Source organism: Falco biarmicus, chromosome 8, assembly GCF_023638135.1.
Source record: "Falco biarmicus isolate bFalBia1 chromosome 8, bFalBia1.pri, whole genome shotgun sequence".
Lineage (NCBI taxonomy): Eukaryota > Metazoa > Chordata > Aves > Falconiformes > Falconidae > Falco > Falco biarmicus.
Window position 1 is genome coordinate 66,165,235 of NC_079295.1, and position 21,941 is coordinate 66,187,175.

General features: G+C 52.5%; 1 protein-coding gene across 9 annotated transcripts in view; it reads right to left on the reverse strand.

Moving 5' to 3' along the window:
• ARHGAP26 (Rho GTPase activating protein 26) overlaps positions 1-21,941 on the reverse strand; it is a 211,390-nt gene that overhangs the window by 148,628 nt on the left and 40,821 nt on the right. For 3 of the 9 annotated variants that reach the window (XR_008823362.1, XM_056348077.1, XM_056348078.1), the window contains exon 1: positions 15,501-15,856. The exons of 2 other annotated variants lie outside the window; for them this stretch is intronic. Coding sequence is in view for 6 of the 7 variants with exons in the window: in XM_056348077.1 (XP_056204052.1) it covers positions 15,501-15,654 (154 nt within the window). In the remaining variant the exon portion in view is untranslated. Of the gene's footprint in view, positions 1-12,406; positions 12,465-15,500; positions 15,885-21,941 lie in introns of those variants that run through there. 4 more of the 9 variants (XM_056348076.1, XM_056348074.1, XM_056348072.1 and 1 more) reach the window with 3 other exon arrangements.

Sequence of the window (21,941 nt, forward strand, 5' to 3'; positions counted from 1 at the left end):
AAGCACTCTGCCGTGCTGCTGAGGTTGGGACGCTCTGACCAAACCATAGCCCAGCAGTTCATGCTGGAATCCAGCAACAAGCACCTTGTGCCTGAAAATCAGCATTTGCAGCAAACAGCATCAAATTTTAGTCCCCACACGGACCCAGCCCATGCGCTGCTGGAGTCAGCAGGAAGCATCAGGGCAGCATCACTAAACGCTTAATTTGTTCCAAAAGGCTTAAATTCTCTCTCTTTGCACTTCCCAGTGGAGGTCAGCACAAGTCCCACTGCTGCAAGACACCACAGTCCTCCAGATCCAGCACAACCCCCAAGCCACTTCCATACATAATTAGCAATGATTTGTTTATTAAATAACTTCTCCGCCAGGCAGTTGGAGTTAATCAGTGATTTAGGATGGGACTGCAGCTGCTGGCACATTCCCCCTCTGATTCATCACTCAAGTAAATATGTAAAACCAGATGAGCAGAGACTACCCCACCTCCAGCAGCAGCTTCTGCCATCATGTTTGTGCACAAAAGCCCACAGAAAGGCTGTCCTGGCTTGGCATAGTCCAGAGATCAAAGTTTAATGGTGCTAAACCCAGCAGGAGGTGACCTCAAGGACTGGTGCAATGGGTGAAGTCCCTGCGCTCATCCCATGCAAAACCCCCTGAGGCAGGGAGAGCATCACTGCCATGGCCCCACAGCACCCCCAGACCCCATTTCAGTGCCTTTACTATATGCACAGCCCCAAGCCGAAGCACAATGCCAAGCTTCATCTCAGCAGCGCACACAGGGAGGACAAATCCCATCTCCTCAAATCCCAGAACTTCATTTTACCATGGAAAGTTTACAAACACGTATACCCTACAAACCATGCTTCAAGGGAAAACCCCAAAACTGCTCAGATGTGCTAAAGCACAAGAAAAATTGAGCAGTCCAAGACGGCCCCGAGACTGAACACCCAGAAGGTGCCACAGCTTCTGCTCAGACTTTTAATGCAACCACGGGAGTGTACTGCACTGCTGCCCAGCCAAGGCATCACCATATGCCTCACTTCACACACTCAGCGTGGCTTCATACAGCAAAATGTTTGCCAGAGGGACAGAGAACCCATTGTAGGATGAATGAGACTATTGACGGGGCTCAAATAGCAGATCAGATTTGAGTAACACGCTGAAGACATGAATTATTTCCATGGTATTTTAAGAGATAAAGGTTTGGTGCTTCGTGAATAGCAAAGTTAGCCCTTGGAAGGACTGCCTGATTGCACAGCTAAAATTATCCCCCTGCTGCCCACCAGTCCAGCACCCTGGCCACGTCATCTTGCCACCCCCAAATCAATAACATTTGGAGTTATCTTGGGAGCCTTGAAATGCCAGGACATTTTTGCAAAGCTTCCCGAGATTCCTGATGAAAGGTACTGAAGACCAAAGGAAAATGAAGCCAGAAGAACCATCGGGTCTCCTGGAGAGATGACTGGATTTCCAGGAAGATGAGGAGATTTCATGTCCCAGGGACACGAGGCAACCCTCACCCACAGCAGCTGAGGTTGCAGGCATCTCCCTTCAGCGACCCTGTTTGAAGGCGAAGGGGAGCAGCCTGGCTGCAGGAAAAAGGAGGGTCTGCTAGCAGCATTTGACTTTGCCTGTATACCACCAGGCAGGTTGTGCCAAGGAAGAAAGGGGACAGAGTTAAAAACAGAGAGTAAGCAAGAAGTAACTCCCTACCTAGTGTGTGGGCTGCTCACTTTGGAGGGGCAGGGGAAGGCAGCCCCTTTTCCCGCAGTGAGCTCTTGCAGAGAAGGCAGGAGCCTGACCTTGGCCCCCGCGCACTGGCTATAGCCCTCGTACTGGCTCACCAGGGCCCCAGTGACAAGATGCCACTTTACAGAAAACTTTAAAATCAGTAAAAACAGCTTCAGAGAGAAAAGAGCTGTGTGGGACTCTCAGAAACATCTATCTGGTCATAGATGCACAAGGCATCACAGGCTCCTGCCTGCTCCTCCCATCACCCATGGTAGAAACCGTCCAAATCTGCAATGCATGTTGCGGTAACCCATGGTCAAAAAAGCCCATGGTGGCAGGTGGAAGTCTGGCTGCCAGCACTGCTCAGCCCCGCATGAGGTCCTGCAGCGGGGGCTCAGGGCTCCAGGGGCATGGGAGGCAAGAAGCTGCTTCCTTTGACTCACGCTGCTCCAGCCACTCTTCTATTTCCAGCAGCCACCTCCACCTCCTGGTTTGAGGAAGCTGATGGTTAATCAGATCCCTCGTCCTTCTGCCCTCGCTTCTCTGACCTGGATCCAGCCCTGATCTTTCTCACTTTCTGGACATTTTAACCCAGTGCAGAGACTGATTTGCTGCTGAAGCTTTGAGCACAGGTCTCACCACTGCTCTCCATCCTTCCTGTTCAGCTTTTCTTAGCACTTGCCGATCACTTCCTATTGCAACAAAACCCAAACAGCAACTTTCATGACTCAGATCTTTATCTCACAGTGACTGAAAGCTTCAGAAACACAGCCCATGCAAACGCCTCTGCCCATTCCCCCCCTCCCCATGCTGCTGGCAGGACAGTAACTGGCTGAGGCAGCAGGGATGGGTTAACAAAGCAGTTAATGAAGCGGTCCTCACCAGTGCAGAGGGTCACACCCAAAGGGACCCTCCCTCACTTCAGTCCCAGGCACACGAACCATCATCAAACAGTGATGGGCTCAATGACCTCTCCATCCTTCTAGGAAAGGAAAACATGGGGAGGCTCCGGTCTGTCCTGTCCTGCATGGAAACTCTGGACTATTTTCTCTACTTGCCCAAACAGGATTTTTCAGAAGTAACCACTCCAAAGTGAAGCACCCTGTTTAGTGCCCGGCATGGTTCTGCCCTGCTCCAGTTTGGCCTCAACCAAGTTATTTGTTGAAAGGAAGGAGGTGCATAACGAGCAGCAGCAGCTCTTGGTTCAGAGACATGGGTGGAGAACAGACAGATAGGATGCCAGGTGGGGGTAAAGAAAAGCAACAGAAAACAAAATGACTTGAGAAATCCAGGCAATGCTTGCAAGTGCAACCTGCAGGTGCTGGTTCAGCAGAGCACTGTGAGCCATCTCTACCTGTGGTGAGGACAAGGAGAACATAAAGCCCATGAATGATGCAAACAACCCCCAGAAAGACTTCCCATTTCTGCAGACACTGAGAAGACAGAAGTCTGCAGGTGCAGGAAGGCACACCCTAAAGCAGGTTCCCACTCCCAGCAAGGAGTGCTGGGGCTGAAAGAAATGCAAGTGAGCTGCTTGAAAGCAAAAACCTTCCAGCAGCAGCTGGGAAACTACTACAAACCCCCCAGAATGGTCTTTGAAGAAAAGGGGCCCAAAGCCGGATACCAACAGCCCAGCAGGCAGCTTCCAGGCTTACCGTCACAGTGTCAGGACGCAGCACAGCATATCAGCACAGCACAGAGCCCTTGTTGCTCACCGCCCAGTGCAGGGGCTTCCTGGTGCTCTGCATGAATGTGGCAACATCCTGGTCCTCCCATAGCCCCTCAGAGCATCGCTGCCCATGGCTCCAGCATGGCCCACCCACACCCAGGCACAGGGAAGCATCCTCCAGGTGCCAGCCCCACTCTCCAGCATTGACCCTGAACGCAGAGAGCATTTAATGAACTATAGCATCAAAAAAAAAAAAAAAAAAAAAAAAAGAGAGAGAGATTTCTCCACTTCCCCACCCAACTACCATACCTGGCACTCTTCCCCATGTTTATTTTTGTTCACATCCTGATGCTGTTTTATGGCACAACCTCCCCCAGCCCATCCCAACCTGCAGCCGAGGCAGCAAGTGACTGCTGAGTGATGGAAAGTTTGCCGGCAAGCAGGTTGGGCAGGCGGCCAGGCATCAGAGCAACGAGAGGAGCTCAGGTAGGAGCAGACAAGGTCTCCAAATAAAATCAAATGTAAATATTCAGCACTCAAACACAGAGGAGGGATGCAGTGAAACAGCAAACACAGGTAATGGCTTAAGTCCCTGGAAAACTTCAGAGACACAGTAGTGAAATGGAAAACTACTGCCTCGGCTGGCACTTCCAAAGGCAGTCAACCACACAAGCAAAAGATCTGAGGAAGCAGTAGTGAAAATCCCCACATCACAATGAGGGCCAGGGCGAGGCATTTGGGAACAGCACTGCTGCAAAGACAGCAACTGCACACCTGCAGAAAGCAGCTGTTCTGCTGCTCCAAGCTTGCTTAGCTGTAAGGCTGAAACTATGAAAGATATTTTCAATTTCTTCCAGCCAACAAGGCTTTTGAGTATTGCATTTACACCCCCTACATCTGCAAGCTGCCCCACTGCCACTGCTTTAGGCAGGTCGTGCAAGTGCATCCAGCCTTACACCTTATGTGAATAAACTACCTCTGAAGGCAGGATGGAAATGCCACATTTTACTCACAGCTCCCTTGCTGGGGAGCGCAGGTGAGTCCATGATAGTGGAACACACTGCCCTGCTAAATATAAACTCTTCTCCGAGCCTTTTCTGTTTCTCTCCTCTCCAAACCCTGGAATGACCCACAGGAAGGTAGCAGATTACCCTTGTTGCCACAATATTTCATTGACTGGAGCCTGGAATCACATTTCATTAGAATAAAATGCCCTGCCTGAGACAGCTAATCAATTTAGAGGATGTTAATCCAGAAGAAATTTGTTCCTGACTGAGGCAATGACCATTAACAGAGCAGGAGGCCAGGTGGGGGTCTCAGTGGGTGGGAGGTCCCGGCACAGGGGGTGTGTTGGCAGAGCCGCTGGCCAGACACCACACCAGACACCACACCAGGAGCAGATTGCCTCAGGCACCAGCCATGCATTTAGATTGTCTCGTTATTAAATCTGATTAGTCAATAGACGGACAGACAGGCAGTCAGCTTGATTGCTCAAGGGACAGGCACCAAAGTATCGGGGTACCATGCAGGACAATGGGTCCATGGATCCTTGCACCCCGGGCAGGGAGGGGACCTGTACCCCATCCCTACGGACAGGAAAGGAGTCCTCTCTGACACATCCCAGCCAGCCCACCGCACATGCTGCCCACTGCATAGGGCAATGCCTTGTCAGTGCCCCCTCAGCTTGGCAGCCACCCCTGAGCAATGGGCCACATCCCAGCAGCGGCTCTCGCCAAGGGCCTGTGTGCCCACAGGCAGGGCAGGAAAGTGGGGTCAGCTCCCAGACCCTTGAAAAGCAGCTTTGCAGCAGCCTGCTTCCTTCTCCTCCTGAGGCGGCTGCGGAAATCCTTTTGTCTCTACTGCTCCTACACCTCAGCTGTAAGAACAGGAAAAATTCCACTGTGCTCACAGGAATATTACCAGCAAATGAGTCAATTTTTCCTGCTTCAGCAGGAAAAAAAAAAAAAAAAAGAAAGAAAAATTAAAACCTCCAGCAGAGCCCAGGAAGGCATGCAGGGTGCAAAACAGAATGCATGGCCTAGAGCGCATCACCGCCTTTAACCTGGGCTTTTTCTCAGCCTTGATCACCACCGACACTGAAAGGGTTGGGAATGCATTACTGTGAAATGCTTCCTGGCTCCCTGAATACCAGCCTTGCTCAAATGCTTCCAGGAGGCTCCTGCCCCAGAGCAGAGCCCCACTCCCTGCAGCAGCACCTGCCGCCCCTGCTGGATCCGAGCACTCCTCCAGGGCCTGCACCCCAAACCCTGCAAGAGCAAGGTATAGGTGCTGCTGCCCCAGCCACTCAGGGGAAAGCAGGCAAAAGCCACCCAAGCATTCTGCTCTGCAATGGGTTTGGGTTTTTTTGTAAAACATTGCTAAGCAACCAGCACTTGGCAAGGGCATCATTCTGGACAGATGCTGTTTCAGATAGAAAAAGAAAAATAAAAAAAAAACAACCCACAAACCAGCAAAGTGACAGTCTACCAGGCAGTATTATTAAAAAGTCACACACCAGCTTATTTTACAGGTCACTTGGCCCATGCAGAGAATCCTTTACGTTTCCCTCATTAAGATACCAATGCAGGATTAGAAGCTGCTAAAAAGAAAAAAGCACGTGGGTGTGCACATATGCATGTGCATGCACACTGTATGCAGCATATCCAGTGCACCAGGATAATGGCAACTAAACACAGGTTGCAATAACATCCTCAAGCACATCATTACACGTAGTGTGAACCTTCTGAAGGCTGTGCTGTGGGTACTGGGCCTGTTGCTCTGCTGGCCCCACTGCAGGACAGGCTGCATGGCACAACCACCTGCTGGGGAGCTGGGCAAACCCCAGAGAAAAAGAAAGCTCTTATTTTATAAGCTATTTACAGCTTGGCTGTAGATAAAAAAATCTATATCTTTTTGAAGTAGATTCTTTTACACTTTAACCTAGAACAAAAGGGGCATTTTTGACTTTTGGGAATTAAAAAAAAAAAAAAGAGTGGGGCAGAAAGCATGTTCCGATGGCTGCCCAAGCAAATGCTGTGCCACAGCAATACCCCTGCCTGCCCCTGGTGATGGGGTGCCACGGGGAGCTCTTCACCCTGGCTGTGGGTCTAAACCACAGGGAAGCGCCAGGAAGCAGCACCTGGGCCCTTTGCTGGCCCCTCGCCCCTGCTCTGGCACTGGCAGCACCAGCCCCCGCACCACACGGCTGTGCCCGTTGCTCCATGTGCGGAAGCCAGATGGTCTGGAGGCTGGTGCACTTCCCACAAACTTCAGCTAGAAAACAGCTTGGCATCACTGCAGAGACATCCCCTTCTCCCTCTACACTGTGATCCCCACTCCACAGAGCATTCCACAGCCACAGTCCCTCCCTTCCCAGCACACATCCAGCATGCCAGAAGTGCAGTGACCCTCAGGCTCCCATTGGCAGGCAGGAGTGGAGGCAGAGGAGTGCAATTCCCAGTTCCTCCAAGCCATGCTTGAGACCAGCCTTGCTATTAAGAGATAGGGTGATGCCCTAACGAACACACCTCATCAGAAGCGTGCAACCCTCATCAGGCCCAGGGCCACCAGGCGCTTGCATGGTGCAATGAAGAGGACCAGGTGGAAGCACCTTTGGTGCGGGACATGGAGGGGAGCATGCCAGGAAACAGGGAAAGCAGCCTCGGCTCTGCTGGCCACAGTGACAGCCGCTCATGTGCCTGTTGGAGGAGGGAGGGATGATTCACACCGAGCAGCTGAGAAGCGAACAAGCTGTGCAGGTTTTGGTACGAGCTCCCCCTCACTTTGCCTCCCTTCCCTGCCTACCACGGTCACGCTATAGCTACTCATCATGCCACATGCGAACCCGGCTCCTTCAGGTCTGCTTAAGAGATGGATCAAAAAAATCCAAGCACAGGAACAGATACCCAGCAAAACCCATCCTTCTGCTGCCCCACTGCTGAACAGTGTGGAAGGGCTACTCAAAACGCCCCAAACCAGAATCACTGCAGCACTGGCAGGGTTTGCCTCACCACACCACCATTGCTGCCCTCCTCAGACAGGGCAGGGGTTTCTGAAACCTCTTTGCTCAGGTGGAGGGATGCAAACCCCCAAGGACCCTGCCCCATTTTGTGCACAGATGCTGCTCTGGCCATGGCATTGCTCCCTGGGTTTCAGGGAGAAGCACAGAACAATTTCAGGGTGCCTACGGGATGGGGTGAGAGCAGAAGGGTCAGCAGCCCCCCTCTGCCAGCCAGGGACAGAGCTGGCAGCACCACAAGAGCCAACCCCACTCACCCCATCCCGTCCAGCTGCAGGCTCCTCCCCAGCTGGGATCAGCCATGGACTCACCACAAATGCCAACCTGCAGAAAGCACAGAGACATGTGGCAGAGCCCCGGCAGCACCACCTCCCACCCTCCTTCCAGCAACCATGGGAACAGCGTTTCCTCACACATTTTCAACATCATTGCCACCCACAAAGAAAAAAAAAAAAGAGGAAATCAAAACAGCCCACCATCCCAGCCTGGACCCCAGGCATGCAGGTAATACTGTGCACACTGCATGCACCACTTGGCACGGTGGGATTACAGGAGGAAATGTGGACACCAGATGAGGCTGTGCTGGCACATCTGCAGCCTTGGAAAAAAGGCCTCTTGACCCAAACCAGGCAAATCTATTCCATGCTGGAAGTATGAGCAGGATCCCGCAGGTACTCGGCTCCTGGTGCTACAGGAACACTGGGACATCCCACCCTGCCCCTCCACATCCCCCTCTCCAGGTCCATCCACTTCTTGCTCAGATTTTCCTCCCCGGACAGAGGCATGCACGTCCCAGCTACACCAGCTTCAGCAGCACAGTCAAGCCTTAGACCCTGCCTCTCAAGGCTGCTGTTTATTCCCCAGTTCATCCCCCATCAACCCAAAAGGGTTGAATTTATTCCAACATCAGACACCTAGTCAAGTGCTGGTGCCATGTCTACGCAGCAGCACACACAGGGCCAGCTGCTTCTCCAGACATCACCATCACACTGGTGTATCAGGACATGCTCTGTGGCATGATTCTAATTAAAAAGATCCCCAAGCCCTGTTAATGAGCCTTCTGCCAGCATAATTTAACAGACTTAATCATGAACCCACACTCTCCTGCATGCCCAAACCCTTCTGCTCATCAGCTTTCCTCTCCGGCACTGCCAAGAGGCTAGATACAGCTACAGCCCAAGTCAGCAGCTCACAACACCAGCTCAGTGGCTAGCACTGGACTCGAGGAGCCCACCCCACTCAGGAGCTGGCTCTCACCATCAGTCCCCAAACGGTCCTGGCTGCTGGGGGAGGAAGGGGTCCACAGGCGGCCCCAGGAGACCCCCAGGGAGATGGATGAATGATTCCTGGGGATATCAGAAGGAACCTCCCACGCAGACCATGACCACGGGCAGGACATGCAGCTGCAACACCCTGGCAGGCAGGGTGAGTTTTCCTTCTTACAATCAGGCTGAGCCAGACAGGATAAGCATGCAGTCCCCTGGAGCCACTGCTACTGCAAAGCAATCCTCCCAGGACTAATGGCAGGGACCAACCATCAGCAATAAAGAGTATCTTCCAAGCAGAAATACATTCCCATTGCTAATTTCCACTGGAGAGGATGAAGAGGAGCTTTCAACTTGTGCTGAAAATAAAGCAAAGTATTATCACTTGTACTAGGCCTCATTTGAATAAATGCCAGGCAAGCTATTAAATATGTGACTGCACAAGCCACACAGGTCATGCAAAGGAGGAAGAAGCCCTCTTTGCCTTTGGCACTGCTGGCATAGGACTGGCTGAGTTGTAACCAAGTACCTGTTCTGCAGCACAAAGTATTCCCCACACCAAACATTTCCTACTGCCCTCCAAAAGGAACGGGGCGGGGGGGGGGGGGGGGAATACATACTGACACAGGGAAGCCACGTTACACCTTTGCTGTGTGCAAAAAGAGGGAAAAAATCAGAAGCAACTCTTCTTAGCAACGAAACCCCAAAACCACGTGCTTTCCCCCCAGATTGGCCCTGTGGCTTGCTCACCTGGCCAAGGTGGAGAGCCCATGGCAGCCGCCCTGCCCCACTGCTGCTGAGCTCAGTGCTGGCAGAGACGCCCCCACCCCTCTGAGCACTGAGCAAGCTCCTTGGGCAAAGCTGACTCCCACTGCCTAGGAAGGGACCGGGGGTTTTGCCCACACAGATGCAGTGCTGCCCCAGGAAATCCTCCCTGCCAGGAGGCAGCATTTTCTCTCAGCACCTGGAAAATGCCAAACGGGCTATGCAGCAAGCACAGCGTGACTCACCTTGGTAGCCCTTGCACACCATCACTGCTCATAGGTGGCCAGCACTGAGTGCCTGATGGCAGCAGCAAAATACCATTTCTCATGGCACAACCAGAGCAGAACCAAATGCAAGCAGCCACAGCAGCCCAACAGAGGCCTATATTCATTTTTGCACCCTCCAGAAAGCACAATGTTCCTTTTCCTCCAAACCCAAGACTGCAGAATTACAGCTGTCTCCTAGCCAGGAGCACTCCAAACCATTAACATCTGCACCTGCAAAAATAGGGACCGTTCCTGGAAAGGCCAGACCTAAACCTCTAGATCTCAGTCCATCCACTCCTCTGTGCATGGGTGATGGAAAGGTTTGGTCTGTTACTATTTTCTTCAGGGACCAGAAAGGCAAAAGGATGAAAATAATCCAAGAGCTTCAGGTTCCTCCTCCCCACCACTGGTGGGCACCTGCGACACTGGGGCTATAAAGACCCATCACCCCAGACAGCAACAGGTTACGAAGCAGCCCAAGATGCGGCTCTTCCTGCAACACACCAGAGGGCTTGCACCCTGGAGAGGCAAACAAGAACATTTCAAGTGCACAGCACCACATTACCTATCTACCCACCTGAGCTGGGCAGCTATAGCCACCCCAGCCAGAGCCTCACCCAGGCTTGCTCTAGTTGGGGTGCCTGCCCAAGCAGGACCGAGTGTGCCAAACTGCAGAGTGGGCAGAGACAGGCAGCAATGGTAGCAAAGCCTGCTGGGGCAGAAGGCAACCAAAGGTATTGGCCAGAGTCTGAAACACTTCCTTACTGCCAGCCTAAGCCTTGTTTGTATCAAAAGGGAATTAACTGCTGAGGTTAAGCACCAGACAAAAGTTTCACTTTCACTTCCAGACGATCTGCAAAGTCACACCAGCTCCAGCCATGGCACTGCCACACCACAGTCATGGGCACAGACACTTCTCAAAGGTTTCAGCAAGACGCTGCTGAGACACAAAGTAAAATCCATGTGCAAGTGCATCCCTGAGTGTATGGTCCATGGGCAGAGCCCAACACACAGCACCGCAAAAAAACACTTTGTTTTTTAAGTTCCACAGCAACCACAGTGCTGGATGTATCCTGGGAAAAAACCCCACAGCTGCACCAAAAGCCCTCCTGGCATCACCCATGGTGGCAGCACAGGCCACTGGCACTATGCGGGCAAATGCAGATTGTCCCCCTGGGCAGCACATTAAAATCACACACAGCATGCACGGACCTAAGGGTGACTGCATTTCTCTGACAGGCTCATGCAGAGTGTGCTTCCACACTGCACACACCAGGGCTGTGCAGCTGGAAACCCCAGCTGGGGGACAAGCCCCAGCGCTCACCACAGCCAGTACAGCACACACCAGCATAGGGCAGAGCCAGCATGAGACCTGCAGAACAGTGCTGCAGCATCTGCCCCAGGAAGCTAGCAGGGCTGAACGAACTCCCAGCTGCTGCAGGGCCCAGGTCCACCCCAGCATCGCCCTTTCCCCAAGTCCCCCTTTTGTCCCGCCCCTCCGTGTCACCCAGCTGCAGCTCTGCAGTGACCCAGACGAAGAACAGCCAAAGGAAAAACGACCCAAAACCCCAAACCAGCCCAACTGTGCCTTTCAGGAGCACGGGCACCTCCACCCTTCCCATGTGAGACCCGGACACAGCACAGCACAGCCCTCGCGCCCCTCGTGGGAAGGGGGTTTGCAGAGCCCCCACTGGCTCCAGCCCGGCCCTGCCACACAAATTGCAGCCTGTGAGTGAGCACAGCAGCAGCTGAGGCATGGACTAGTTCAGTGGCTTCAAATTAGTGCTTGGGAGCTGGAGGAAGAAGCAAAAAAAAAACCAACAGCAGAAACGTGGCAGGGCACCAGACAGCAGCCCCAGCACCCAAAGATGACCACAGCCCGCAGCCCCCTGCGGCCCAATCACCACCAGGACACAGCGCCTGTCAGTACAGGGAGACCTGGGGGCCATGGGGAGGAGGCAGAGGAAGAGGAGGTGGGAGAGGGTACCCATGCTCAGACTCCGCAGCGGGGGAGGTGATGGCTGCCAGCCACCTGCACCCCCACATCCTCCATCATTACATATGCTGCTCATTTTCCAAAGCAAGCTGAAAAGCATCTTTGCATCACCACCTGGGCAATTGGGCTTGATACCCCCTCCATCAAGGCAGAGGGGCTGGAGGTGATGCCGGCACCACAAGCAGCCACTGTACCAAGATGAGCTGCTGGCCAGGACACAGCTCCCTCCTGCCCTGTCGCAGGCACAGGGGATACACAAAGGGGCAAAATGCTGATGGTACCTGTTACCAATGGTCACCACAGCTCCTGCACTGGAGAACAAGTTTCACAGCATCCAAGCTTCAAGTTCATTATTTATGTCTTTGCATTTGCAAAAATTTCTGAATAATTTATGTATGGTGTATAAGGGAGGAAGAGGGACACGTTTTGCTGAAAACCAGGTCACTCCTAACACCAGCCAAGCAGCAAAGGGAGACAATAGAAACAGGCACACATACTCACTGGAGGGGAAAAAAACCACCCTAACAGTATTTTTTATGTATATATGTATATATATACACACTCCAGAGGTGCCCTCAGCATCAGAGCATATTTAGCAAGACCCTCCAGCAAATAAGGATTATTTTCAACCTTCTGAAATTATTCTCTTTTTTAAACGGAGCAGAAAGCACCATGAATCAGCCCCATTTCTCTCCATACCTTCACCGAGGGCAAAAGCAGGGTAGCTGCAGAACAGCTCCATCACCAAATCCAAAGAGAGACTTTCTCATGTGCCTTTACTCCAGCCCCACCGTCCCTTCACACTGTTCCTGCCATGCCAGGGTTGGTGGTGCAGGGGCTGCAAAGGGCCAGGCAGGGCAGCAGGGAACAGGAGAGCAATTCTGTCCAGAGCTGCAGAAGGGTCTTTCTCCCTCCTGCACCTTCCTCCCCACCACATAATTGCACCACAGTCCTGTCCAAGCTGCCCCCTCACCAATACACAAAGAGTTACATCCCCTCACGCCTGTCTTAAAGAGGATGTGAAACATTCAGCAGAAAATGCAAGAGGAAGGAAAATGAGAGAGGATGTTGCCAAGACTTCAAGTAACTCCAGTTGCAGGCTGCCTTGCTGGCCACGAGCCAAGATGCCCTCTCAGCCCCCTGCTCCCGAGGCAGCATGTCCCAAGCCAGGGGTTTGCTGCTCCCTGGACCTGCCCAGCCCAGCATCCACATGCCCTCCATGATGGCTGAGGAACATATGTGGAAGCAATGGCAATAGCAAGATAAGGCTGCCCTGCCCAGCCATGGGGAAACAAACTGCTTGGAGACACCAAACCAAAATAAAAGCTGGGGAATTAGAAGCGAGGAATGGCCACCAGGTACCATCTGCACCAGCTCACAACAGTGCTGTCCTAAACAACTGTGGTAGTGAATCAGGAACAACACCCAGCAAGAGGCAGCACAGCTGCTCTCCTCCCCTGGAGCATCTTCATCTGCGCTACCAGGCACCTGGAGGGTCTGTAACAGCCCACACAACACAGCCAGAGCTCAGACCCATTATACACCAAGGGTAACGCCTGTGGAAATAACTGAGCTGGATCCTGTCCTGCACCAGGTCTCTGCGGGACAAGTCAGAGGCATCACAGCCCAGCAGCAGCCGTACAGCTGGTGAAGTCAGTCTTACAGTGGGAAGATGCACAGAGCAGCTGAGCATCACAGCCAGGGAGGGGAAGCTCAGCCCCAGCCCCCCACCCCACCCCAGGCAGCACCCTGCCCCACGCACCTCCAAACCTTCCCCCGAAGTGCCCTGCAGATCAGCCCTGTGATGAGCGTGTCACTGTGCCCGCAGCCACATGTGCATGGGATGTGGCCATGAGGCTAGGCAGTGCTGGTACTCAGGCATTAATTAATGCTCCAGGAAAATTGTCATTATTCATGCCCCTACTGACCACAGCCTGGGCATCAGTGGAACACACCCGCATCCCTGCATGGGAATTAAGGTCTAATCCAGGAACGCATTCAATAAAGGCTGCAAAACAATCCAGCCATAAAAACATCCTTATCTCCGGAGGCTGGCAAGCGTTCTTCCTGCCCCAGCGCGAGCAGCCTGGAGTGTGGGGGCTGTGCAGCACGGCCACGGCCAACGGGATAGGATCCCGATAGCAGCTGTGAGCACACAACAGTTCAGCACACCCAAAAATACCTGCCACACAAAGTGATCAGGGAGAAGGCACAGCTGGCCCCTCAGACAGCACCTGCCCAGCGACCCACTAAAAGTGCTCACTGACTAAGCCCAGCAATGAACACCCTTGGGACCCACTAGTTCATTCCTAAAATTTATTTTCAATAAAGAACAATGCTGTAGGATTTGTTCTACAGTAAAAGGAATGCTCCAGGCAGGGCCAGGAACAGGCTGCCTTCTGCTTGACAGGCAAACACACCACAGCAGAAGGCAGCTCAGACCTGCAGAACCGTAAAAGCACCAACAACCGTCAGGTTTGGTCAGGTTTTTAACCCAAAATGCTAAGAATTGGTACAATGGGGGTCCCTGTAATCCAGATGTTACTGGCTGCTACTCCAGCACGGGGGAACTGCACCTGTGGGGCTCGGTGTGAGACCTGAAGGGGATGGAGCAGGAATCAGCCCCACAGCTGTGGCCTGGCCCTCACAGGATGGGACAGGGTGGTGAGCTTGGCCAAAGCATCACCTGCCTGCACACCCCGGGGGTGACACTGCTACACCTCAGCTCCCAAAATAAGCCTACCACATCCCTGAGACCAGGCTGGTGCATCACAGGCAATGCCAGCGGGGGGGTGGGGGTGGGGGGTGGGTGTGCACGGCGTGGGTGTGCATGGCTATGCCCCTCTCCCACCCCACTGCCCCACGGCACCAAACTGGAGCAGGGCAGGGCAAACTCAGCAAGGTGACAACTTACAGGAAATTTACTGTCTGGGGAAGCAATCTGTGATGTGGACCAAAGAAACTCAAAAAAAGAAAAAATCCCGAATGATCCTGTGGGAGAAACAGCAGAAACAGCTGTTGCTTGGAGAGCAGCCCACCCACCCACCACAGCACCCCAAGGGCACAACCGACCCAACTGTGGCAGCGGGTGGCCATGCAGAGGTATCCCCAAGCCCCAGCCATGGGGACAGGAGCCAGCCCAGCGTGGACACGAGGCGGGATCAGGACGCTGCCAGCAGAGGGCAAAGGCGTCCCTGGCCCCAGAGCTGCAGCCTGCCATCACCGCATCACCCTCCTGTGCAGCCCCCACCACAAACAGGCATTTTGCAGCCTTGCTCCCAGCCTGCAGCTCTGTCACACACCACCCATGTCCACTTCCCCACACGTGCTGGGGACAGAAGAGCTAGCACCAGTGATGCAAGCCCAGGAAGGGGGCACGGGGCCACCCTGAACACAGAAGGGAGAGAGGACAATCCGTGGGGCACAGCACCCACCCGTCACCCCAGCCAAACCACCCCCAAAAAACACAACTCCTGAGGGCCATGGACTGGGACGTGGTGGACCAGGACCGTACCGATGGACTATGCATCCTGATGGACCAGGACCAGGCAGTCCTGACAGACCAGGGACTAGGACTAGGCATGTCCTAATGGACCACGACGAGGCAAGCCCTGACGGACCAGAAAGCCCACTAAGGGCTGCGGGACAAGGATAGGAGCAGGCGGCCGGATGGACCGGGCGTCCACGGCCCAGGCCGAGCAGCGCTGGGCCAGGCGGGCCCGCGGGCGGCAGGACCGCGGCGGGGCGGGGGGCCGGGCGGGGGGCGCGGGGCCGCCCCCGGCCCCTCACTTACTCCTGAGGGCGGCGACGAGCGACTTCCCATCCTTGATGAGCTCCTTGATGAACTTGTTGGTCTTCTCCAGCTCGGCCTCGTGGGAGCGGAGCCGCTCCCGGAACTGGGGGCTGTCCAGGCAGCACTCACTGAACTCCAGAGCTGGCAGCCCCATGATGCCCGCGCGCCGATCACCGCACACACACACAAAATAAAAAAAAATGTAAAATTAACAATTAAAGGCTTTTTCAAGGCGAAGCCCGCTCCCGCCTTTCGGGGAAGCTGGGGCCGCCGCGCCCCGGGAGCGGCCGGGCCGCGCGGAGCGGAGCGGGGCCGGCGGGAGCGCTGAGGCGCAGGGGCTGAGCTGCCGCCGCTCTGGGGCCGCCGCCCGGGCAGGGCCCGCGCGCTGCCCACCCGCCCGCGCCGCCACGACACGCCCCCTGCGCGCAGCCCCAGCCAATGGACGCCCCCTAACCGCTGCCTCGCCCCGCCCCCGCGGCCCGCTGAGCCAATCAGCCGCGGCGCCTTTGAAGGCAGGGCGGGGTGGGCGGGCCCGGCGGCGCCCGAGGGGAAGGCCGGCCGACCCGGCCCCGGCGCGGCCTGCGTAGGGGTCGGTGCCGCGCAGCCAGCGTCTGCGGCCGGCCCAGGGCCACGCCGAGCTGGGCCCTGCACCCGCGGCCACGGGTGGCAATGAGAAGGCAGGAGGGGGCCACTCGAGAGGCTGGCCCGGCCCGGCCCCGTGTCTCCCCCCCCCACACACCCCGTTCCCCGCGGACCTCCTGGCCCGGGGCCCCAGGTTGTGTGGCAGCTGCATTAACGCTGCGTCTGCCCGGGCCTCTGGGCGACAACTTTTAACAATTTTCCTCCCGTTAAACATCTGTGTTGGAGATTATTCCCCCAGGTTTAATAGCGTGAGTTGGGAAACAAATCGTTAATCACTCGGGCCGGCTGGTTAGGAAGGGGCAGCAGCACCAGGTCCACCCCTGCATCCCCAGCAGCACAGCAGTGGCGGTGGGATCGGCAAGGTAATACCGTGCAGCTGTACCCAGTTCCAGCCGCATCTCCCTACGGCCCATTGCCTTCAGGAACAGGCCAGGAATTAGGTCTAAGCACCGCAGCTGCCTCATCACCTCCTTCCCTCGGCTGGGAGCTTCCAGGAGCAAACTGCAGCCCACAAAATAATTGCTCCTCATCCTGGTTTTGGCTCTGGCGGCTATAAGGTGGATGGCACCTAATCAGCAATAAAACAGTGACAATTGTCAGTGCCAGCCCTATGGATCTGGGAAAATCCATTTTCACCATAAGTGACAGTGCCAAGGCAAGCCACCCTGCAGCCTCCCCCAGGGCAGAGACATACACACAAGCCAGCAGCGGCCTCTCACCCCAGACTGTGACAAACAGACACATTTGTGGATAATCCCTGGATGACTGGAATTCCCCCAGCTCAGCCATTCAGGCTGGTGTGGAAGGCACAGGGCAGTCGCCCCTCATATGCAATGCGGGGAGCTGTTCTGGATCAAGCACTGCAACAGGGCAACATTCCTGTCAAGTCAGCCATGAAACACGATGCAGAGCTGGTGCCAGCTTTACATGTTTTTGAGAACTGGGGGGGACGACTGATGGTCTTGCACAAAGCTTGGGCTTCACATAGGGCTCACAGAACGGGTTCCAGCCAAAGCCTGATGTTAAAAAGTTAATCCACTTATGTTTTCCTGCAGATGGGTCCAGGCATAGCAACCTGATACCAGCCTAACCTTTTGTCTCCGCTTTTTTTTTTTTCACTGGCAGGTCTAAAGCACAATTTTCTCAGTCTTCACACCACAGCCTAATTCAGGCTGAGTCACTGCCTTCAAATATGGTTTGCGAGCCACATTTTTTTGGATGAGGTCTCCTAATTATAAAAAAGGATGTAATACTAATTACATGCTTATCTCATAGGCAGGATATAAAGTTTAATCAGCTGTCATTTACACCATATGCATACAGCCCTATAAAAGCACTAGATTTTATTATTTGGATTATGCTTCTTAATTTTACACTCTACAAAGTCACAGGAGCACATACTTTGGTTTTATCTTTCTACATCACCATCGTTCCTATTAACAGAGTTTTCCAGCACTTACAGCTAATACAGAAAAACCCTGTAAGTAGATTTATAGGACACTGCCTTAGAGGATCAGAATATTTGGGGCTGGAAACTGAATTTTTTTTCAGCACTTTTCCAGAACCACAGAAAGTAATGATGCTCAGACTGTCATTTTCTGATGAGGACAGAATCAAAGCATTACAAAGCTCTGTCACATGAAATACTGCACACACCACAGGACTGGAACCGAGGCCTCAGGCAGGCAGCAATTAATACACCAGATCATGGACTCATCTCCCTTTTTTCTGGCTTACGCTACATTCACTAGGATACATTCGTGTTTGAGTTCCAAGTGTGGGAGCAGAGCAGGGCAGCAGGCACTGGGGATGAACAGCCATTGACATCCTCCAGCCCAGTTTTCCTAGGACTGTGCATCCAAACTGTGAAAGAATACCATGAAAGGGAAAAATAAGCAGACAAAAAACTCCACATCCTCCTGCCTGTAGCTAATAGCTTGCATTCCTCTGCAATCTCTGTGTATTTGCCTGCTTGCTTTATTTTTTTAAGCAACTCAGTTGTCTCACCTCCAAGTGAGCTAAGCCAATAGGACCAACAGTAGTGGTCCAGTAATACTGCCATTTAAACCAACAGAAACCTGCCCACCAATCCCCTTGGGTGCAGAGCTTGTCCTGCCAGTCTCCAGCAAGCACTCCTCTGTGCCTCTCCAACACTACGCTCAGCCTTACTTCCAGTAGATGAAAGCTGCGCCTTCTGCAGTCTCACGCTCCCACCCCTGAGCCTGTCCTTGACCACACATTAACACATTCTCACTCCCTTGGTCACCAGCCCGCATCCCACAGCTAACTCACTCAGGGAGCAAAGTCAGCAGCAAACTAATCCAGCACTGGAGAAAGAGGGGGGGTGGGGGAAATGCAGCAGCAGCCTCTAACTAGTTTATCTCTCTCTGGGATCAAATAACCACTAGTGTTGATGCACAGGGGTGCAGGCCACCTCAGCCACAGCTAAGCAGGAGATAGGATGCTGCAATAGCATCAGCTCAGACCAGCCACAACTGCTCTTCCCAGCCCTCCCTTACACCAGTATTACCTCTGGGTGAGTCATGCCATCAGCTGGACTAAGTAAACTCGTTCAAAAATTAACAATTTTATTAGGTTTTTTTTTAGCCCTAGTTTTCAACTGGATCAGCTCCCTAATCTGAGGGCAGCATCTCCTCACCTCCATTTTCCTGCCCCAATCCTTGTGCTGGCTGCAGTGGTTACTGGACCTCTGTGAAACAGTTCTTGCTAACATGGCAGGAACAAGCCACATCTCCAGGAGAGCTGCCTGCCAGTTCAGTAAGACCAGTCTGATAAAGGAGTGACAGCATGAGCGGGAGGTGGGGAACCATCCTCAGCCCGATGCAGCAGTGCTGAGCCACTGTGTCAGCTCACAACATCTCATGGCTCCATCCAGCCTCAGTGACAGACACCCATGGGGAGGTCGGTGCTGCAGCTTGTGCCAAGCATGAGCATCCATGCACACGTACCAGGGGATGTTAAACTCTGTCATCCTGCAAGTATCTTGCATGGGGGATTTTGGAGGCTCCCCTCTGACAGCTGACTCCCAGTCCCAGCAGTATTCCCACTGCTTGTGAAAATAAGAACCAGTGCTATAGAGGAGGGAAGGTGGAAAACCACCCACTAATCAGATCTCAAAACACCAGAGACTTGGGCATACTAATGAATTTCTATGAACCCTAGGGGACTACAGTGGGCATCTTGACCATCAGAAACCAGGAGCTACACAAGAGTTTTCTTGGAATAGCCCTCAAGCAATATTCAAGGTCTGTTTATTATGTGACTATATATCACACTCACATCTTTCTTGCTCTCAAGGATTATTTTTTTTTTTAGCTAGGCACAGATTAAGCATTGTATATGGCTAAAAAAGTTTCAGATCAATATATTAGACCATTGCAATGAACCTCCATGAATTCCCTGTTGTGAACCAAAGGGCATGTATTGACCTATTATACTGACAACATTCTGAGAGATCAGATCCTTGAGCTTGGACCTTTTGTTAGCTGTGAATACAACTCCAGAGTAGACACCAAGAGCTTCGCCTTCTCCAGTGCAGCCGTGTCAACCTAGGAATATGCTCTGGGCATGTCATTATTTGATAGACCATTTCCAAATGGCTGCAGCAAATAGCCTTAGAGACACTTTCAACATGATAGAGTGCTCCCTCCACTGAGCATTCATGAATTTTATGTATTTATAAAAAAAATTGTTGGCTATATGTATCTTAGAGCAGAGCAATACCTTCCCTTCCCAAGTTGTGCCTCTAGCAATCACACATGAATTTCCACCTCCTCAATTCCTCTTTTCCCTTCTTCAGCTAACTTTTCTCCTTGCAGTCCCTCCTCCTGGCCTTCAGATACATTTGTAGGGATGGGCAAGAAGATAGATGCTGCTAAACAGCAGCAACATGAATGAGCTTCTGCACAGGGGTCAGATCTCTCTGAAGTGGAAAACAAGCAGGACCAGGGTCCCTGCTCCCAATCTACAAAACCCCTTTGGCTCCCAGCTTACACTTGTTAACCTACAGTAAATTTTTTGGCAGTACTCATCATTAGCCACTTGTGCTACCAAGTCTTCCTGGATTTCACAGACACCAGAGGTTTGGTAGTTGTTTTTGGAGGCTGGTTTCATTTTGAACAGAAATATCAATATGAGATGCTATTAGTCAGTCTGTGTGTCCTACTTGCAGTAATGATCTGCACATCTATTTCCTTCCAGCCCCAACTGCTAAAATCCCTTCTCCTGTTCAAGTCTGCGACTCCAAAATCTGTTGTTTGTGCCTTGGGCAATCAGTTATTCTCCCCTGCAGAGAGCATATTACTGTAACTATAGCTGCCACAAGCCTGTTGTCTATCTTAGGCTAATTGGCTTCGCCTCCTGCTTTTGCTCTGCAGTCACACCCATTCATACACGCCCAGGACATGCCAGCTACTTGCAGTGCAGTCTTTGCCAAGCCACTCAACTGGCACGTGCCTCTTGGAGGCATCTAGGAGCACTGAAAAGAGAGCGGGAACCACAGCAGCAAAGTCCACAGGCATTGCATCTGAGATCACACCATTTCTTTTCATCTTCCTGGCAGGTGTCAGAGCAGGTAGACCAAGACCCAACTTCCAAGTGCAGCAAGCACAGGAATGCTCCTTGGGCTTGAGAGTTTTCTGGTGCTTGTGCTTTTAGCCAGTTTAGGAGGTTTGTTTGCCTTTATTCCTTGTTAAAAATAAAATCTTTCCTCCACTCTTCAGCTAAGACACTGAGAAGACATATACATGCTTGACCCTTCACCAGGCCCCTCAGTTTTGCTAACTGGGCTGGTCCTTCCACACTGGAAATAAGGCTTGCTGCAGGGTGGGGCACTTCTCCCAGCTCTGTTGATTTTTGGCACAATTCTCCAGATTGTTGCTTGCCTCCCTCTCCCCCTATTTGAGTGGCAGCTTCCTTACATTTTTACTACCTTGTGAAGGTTTATACTCTGCTCTCACACCTGCCCCAACTGCTAAACTCCCTTCTCCTGTTCAAGTCTGTGACCCCAAAACCAGCCTGCTGTCAGGACCCTGCCTAGAGCACAGGGATGCTCATGAATCCCTTTGGCCTTTCCTAGCCTGATGTTATGCTTTGACTTTTGTTTCTAGGATGATGATCCTTAGTGCTGGAGCCAGGATTCTACACTCAATGTCTTCTTTGTCTTCTCTTAATTTGATGGTGGTATCGATGAGTGACAATCAACAGCACTATGAGATCCTTATGGTGAAGCACCACAGAAGAGCAGGTTTTAGAACAGTCATGCTTGGATCTGTGGTTACACTGCCTTGCCCAGGAATTGGTCATAACTTACAAAACAGAAACATTATTTTAAAGAGTAATGCCTGAATCAGGAGATTGCAGAAGCTCAATTACCCAGCAGCACAAATCCTCATTTGATTCAATCCACAATGACCCCTTCTCTATCTCATTTTAGAGCACCATTCACACTGTAAATGTTAATGGCACTGTGCATACACGTAGAGACAAAACAAAGCACTGCATTATTAGCTATTATCTGTGGCATGGTTTAGTCTGTGTTACAAATCATGAAGGCAGTGACTACATGGCCACAGCTCCTGGAGACATGACAATCATTCAAGCACAAAAGTGAGCATAAGAAATTACCAGGTCAAGGAACTAGGATGTCTAGAAGCATTTAACTCATTAACGTGATGCAGGAAGAACACACAGAAAGTGACTTTACTGCTTACACATGTGCATTCGATATATATAATTACCTTCCAGGCAAAGACAGGGCTAATGGTGCTAAAGATACCT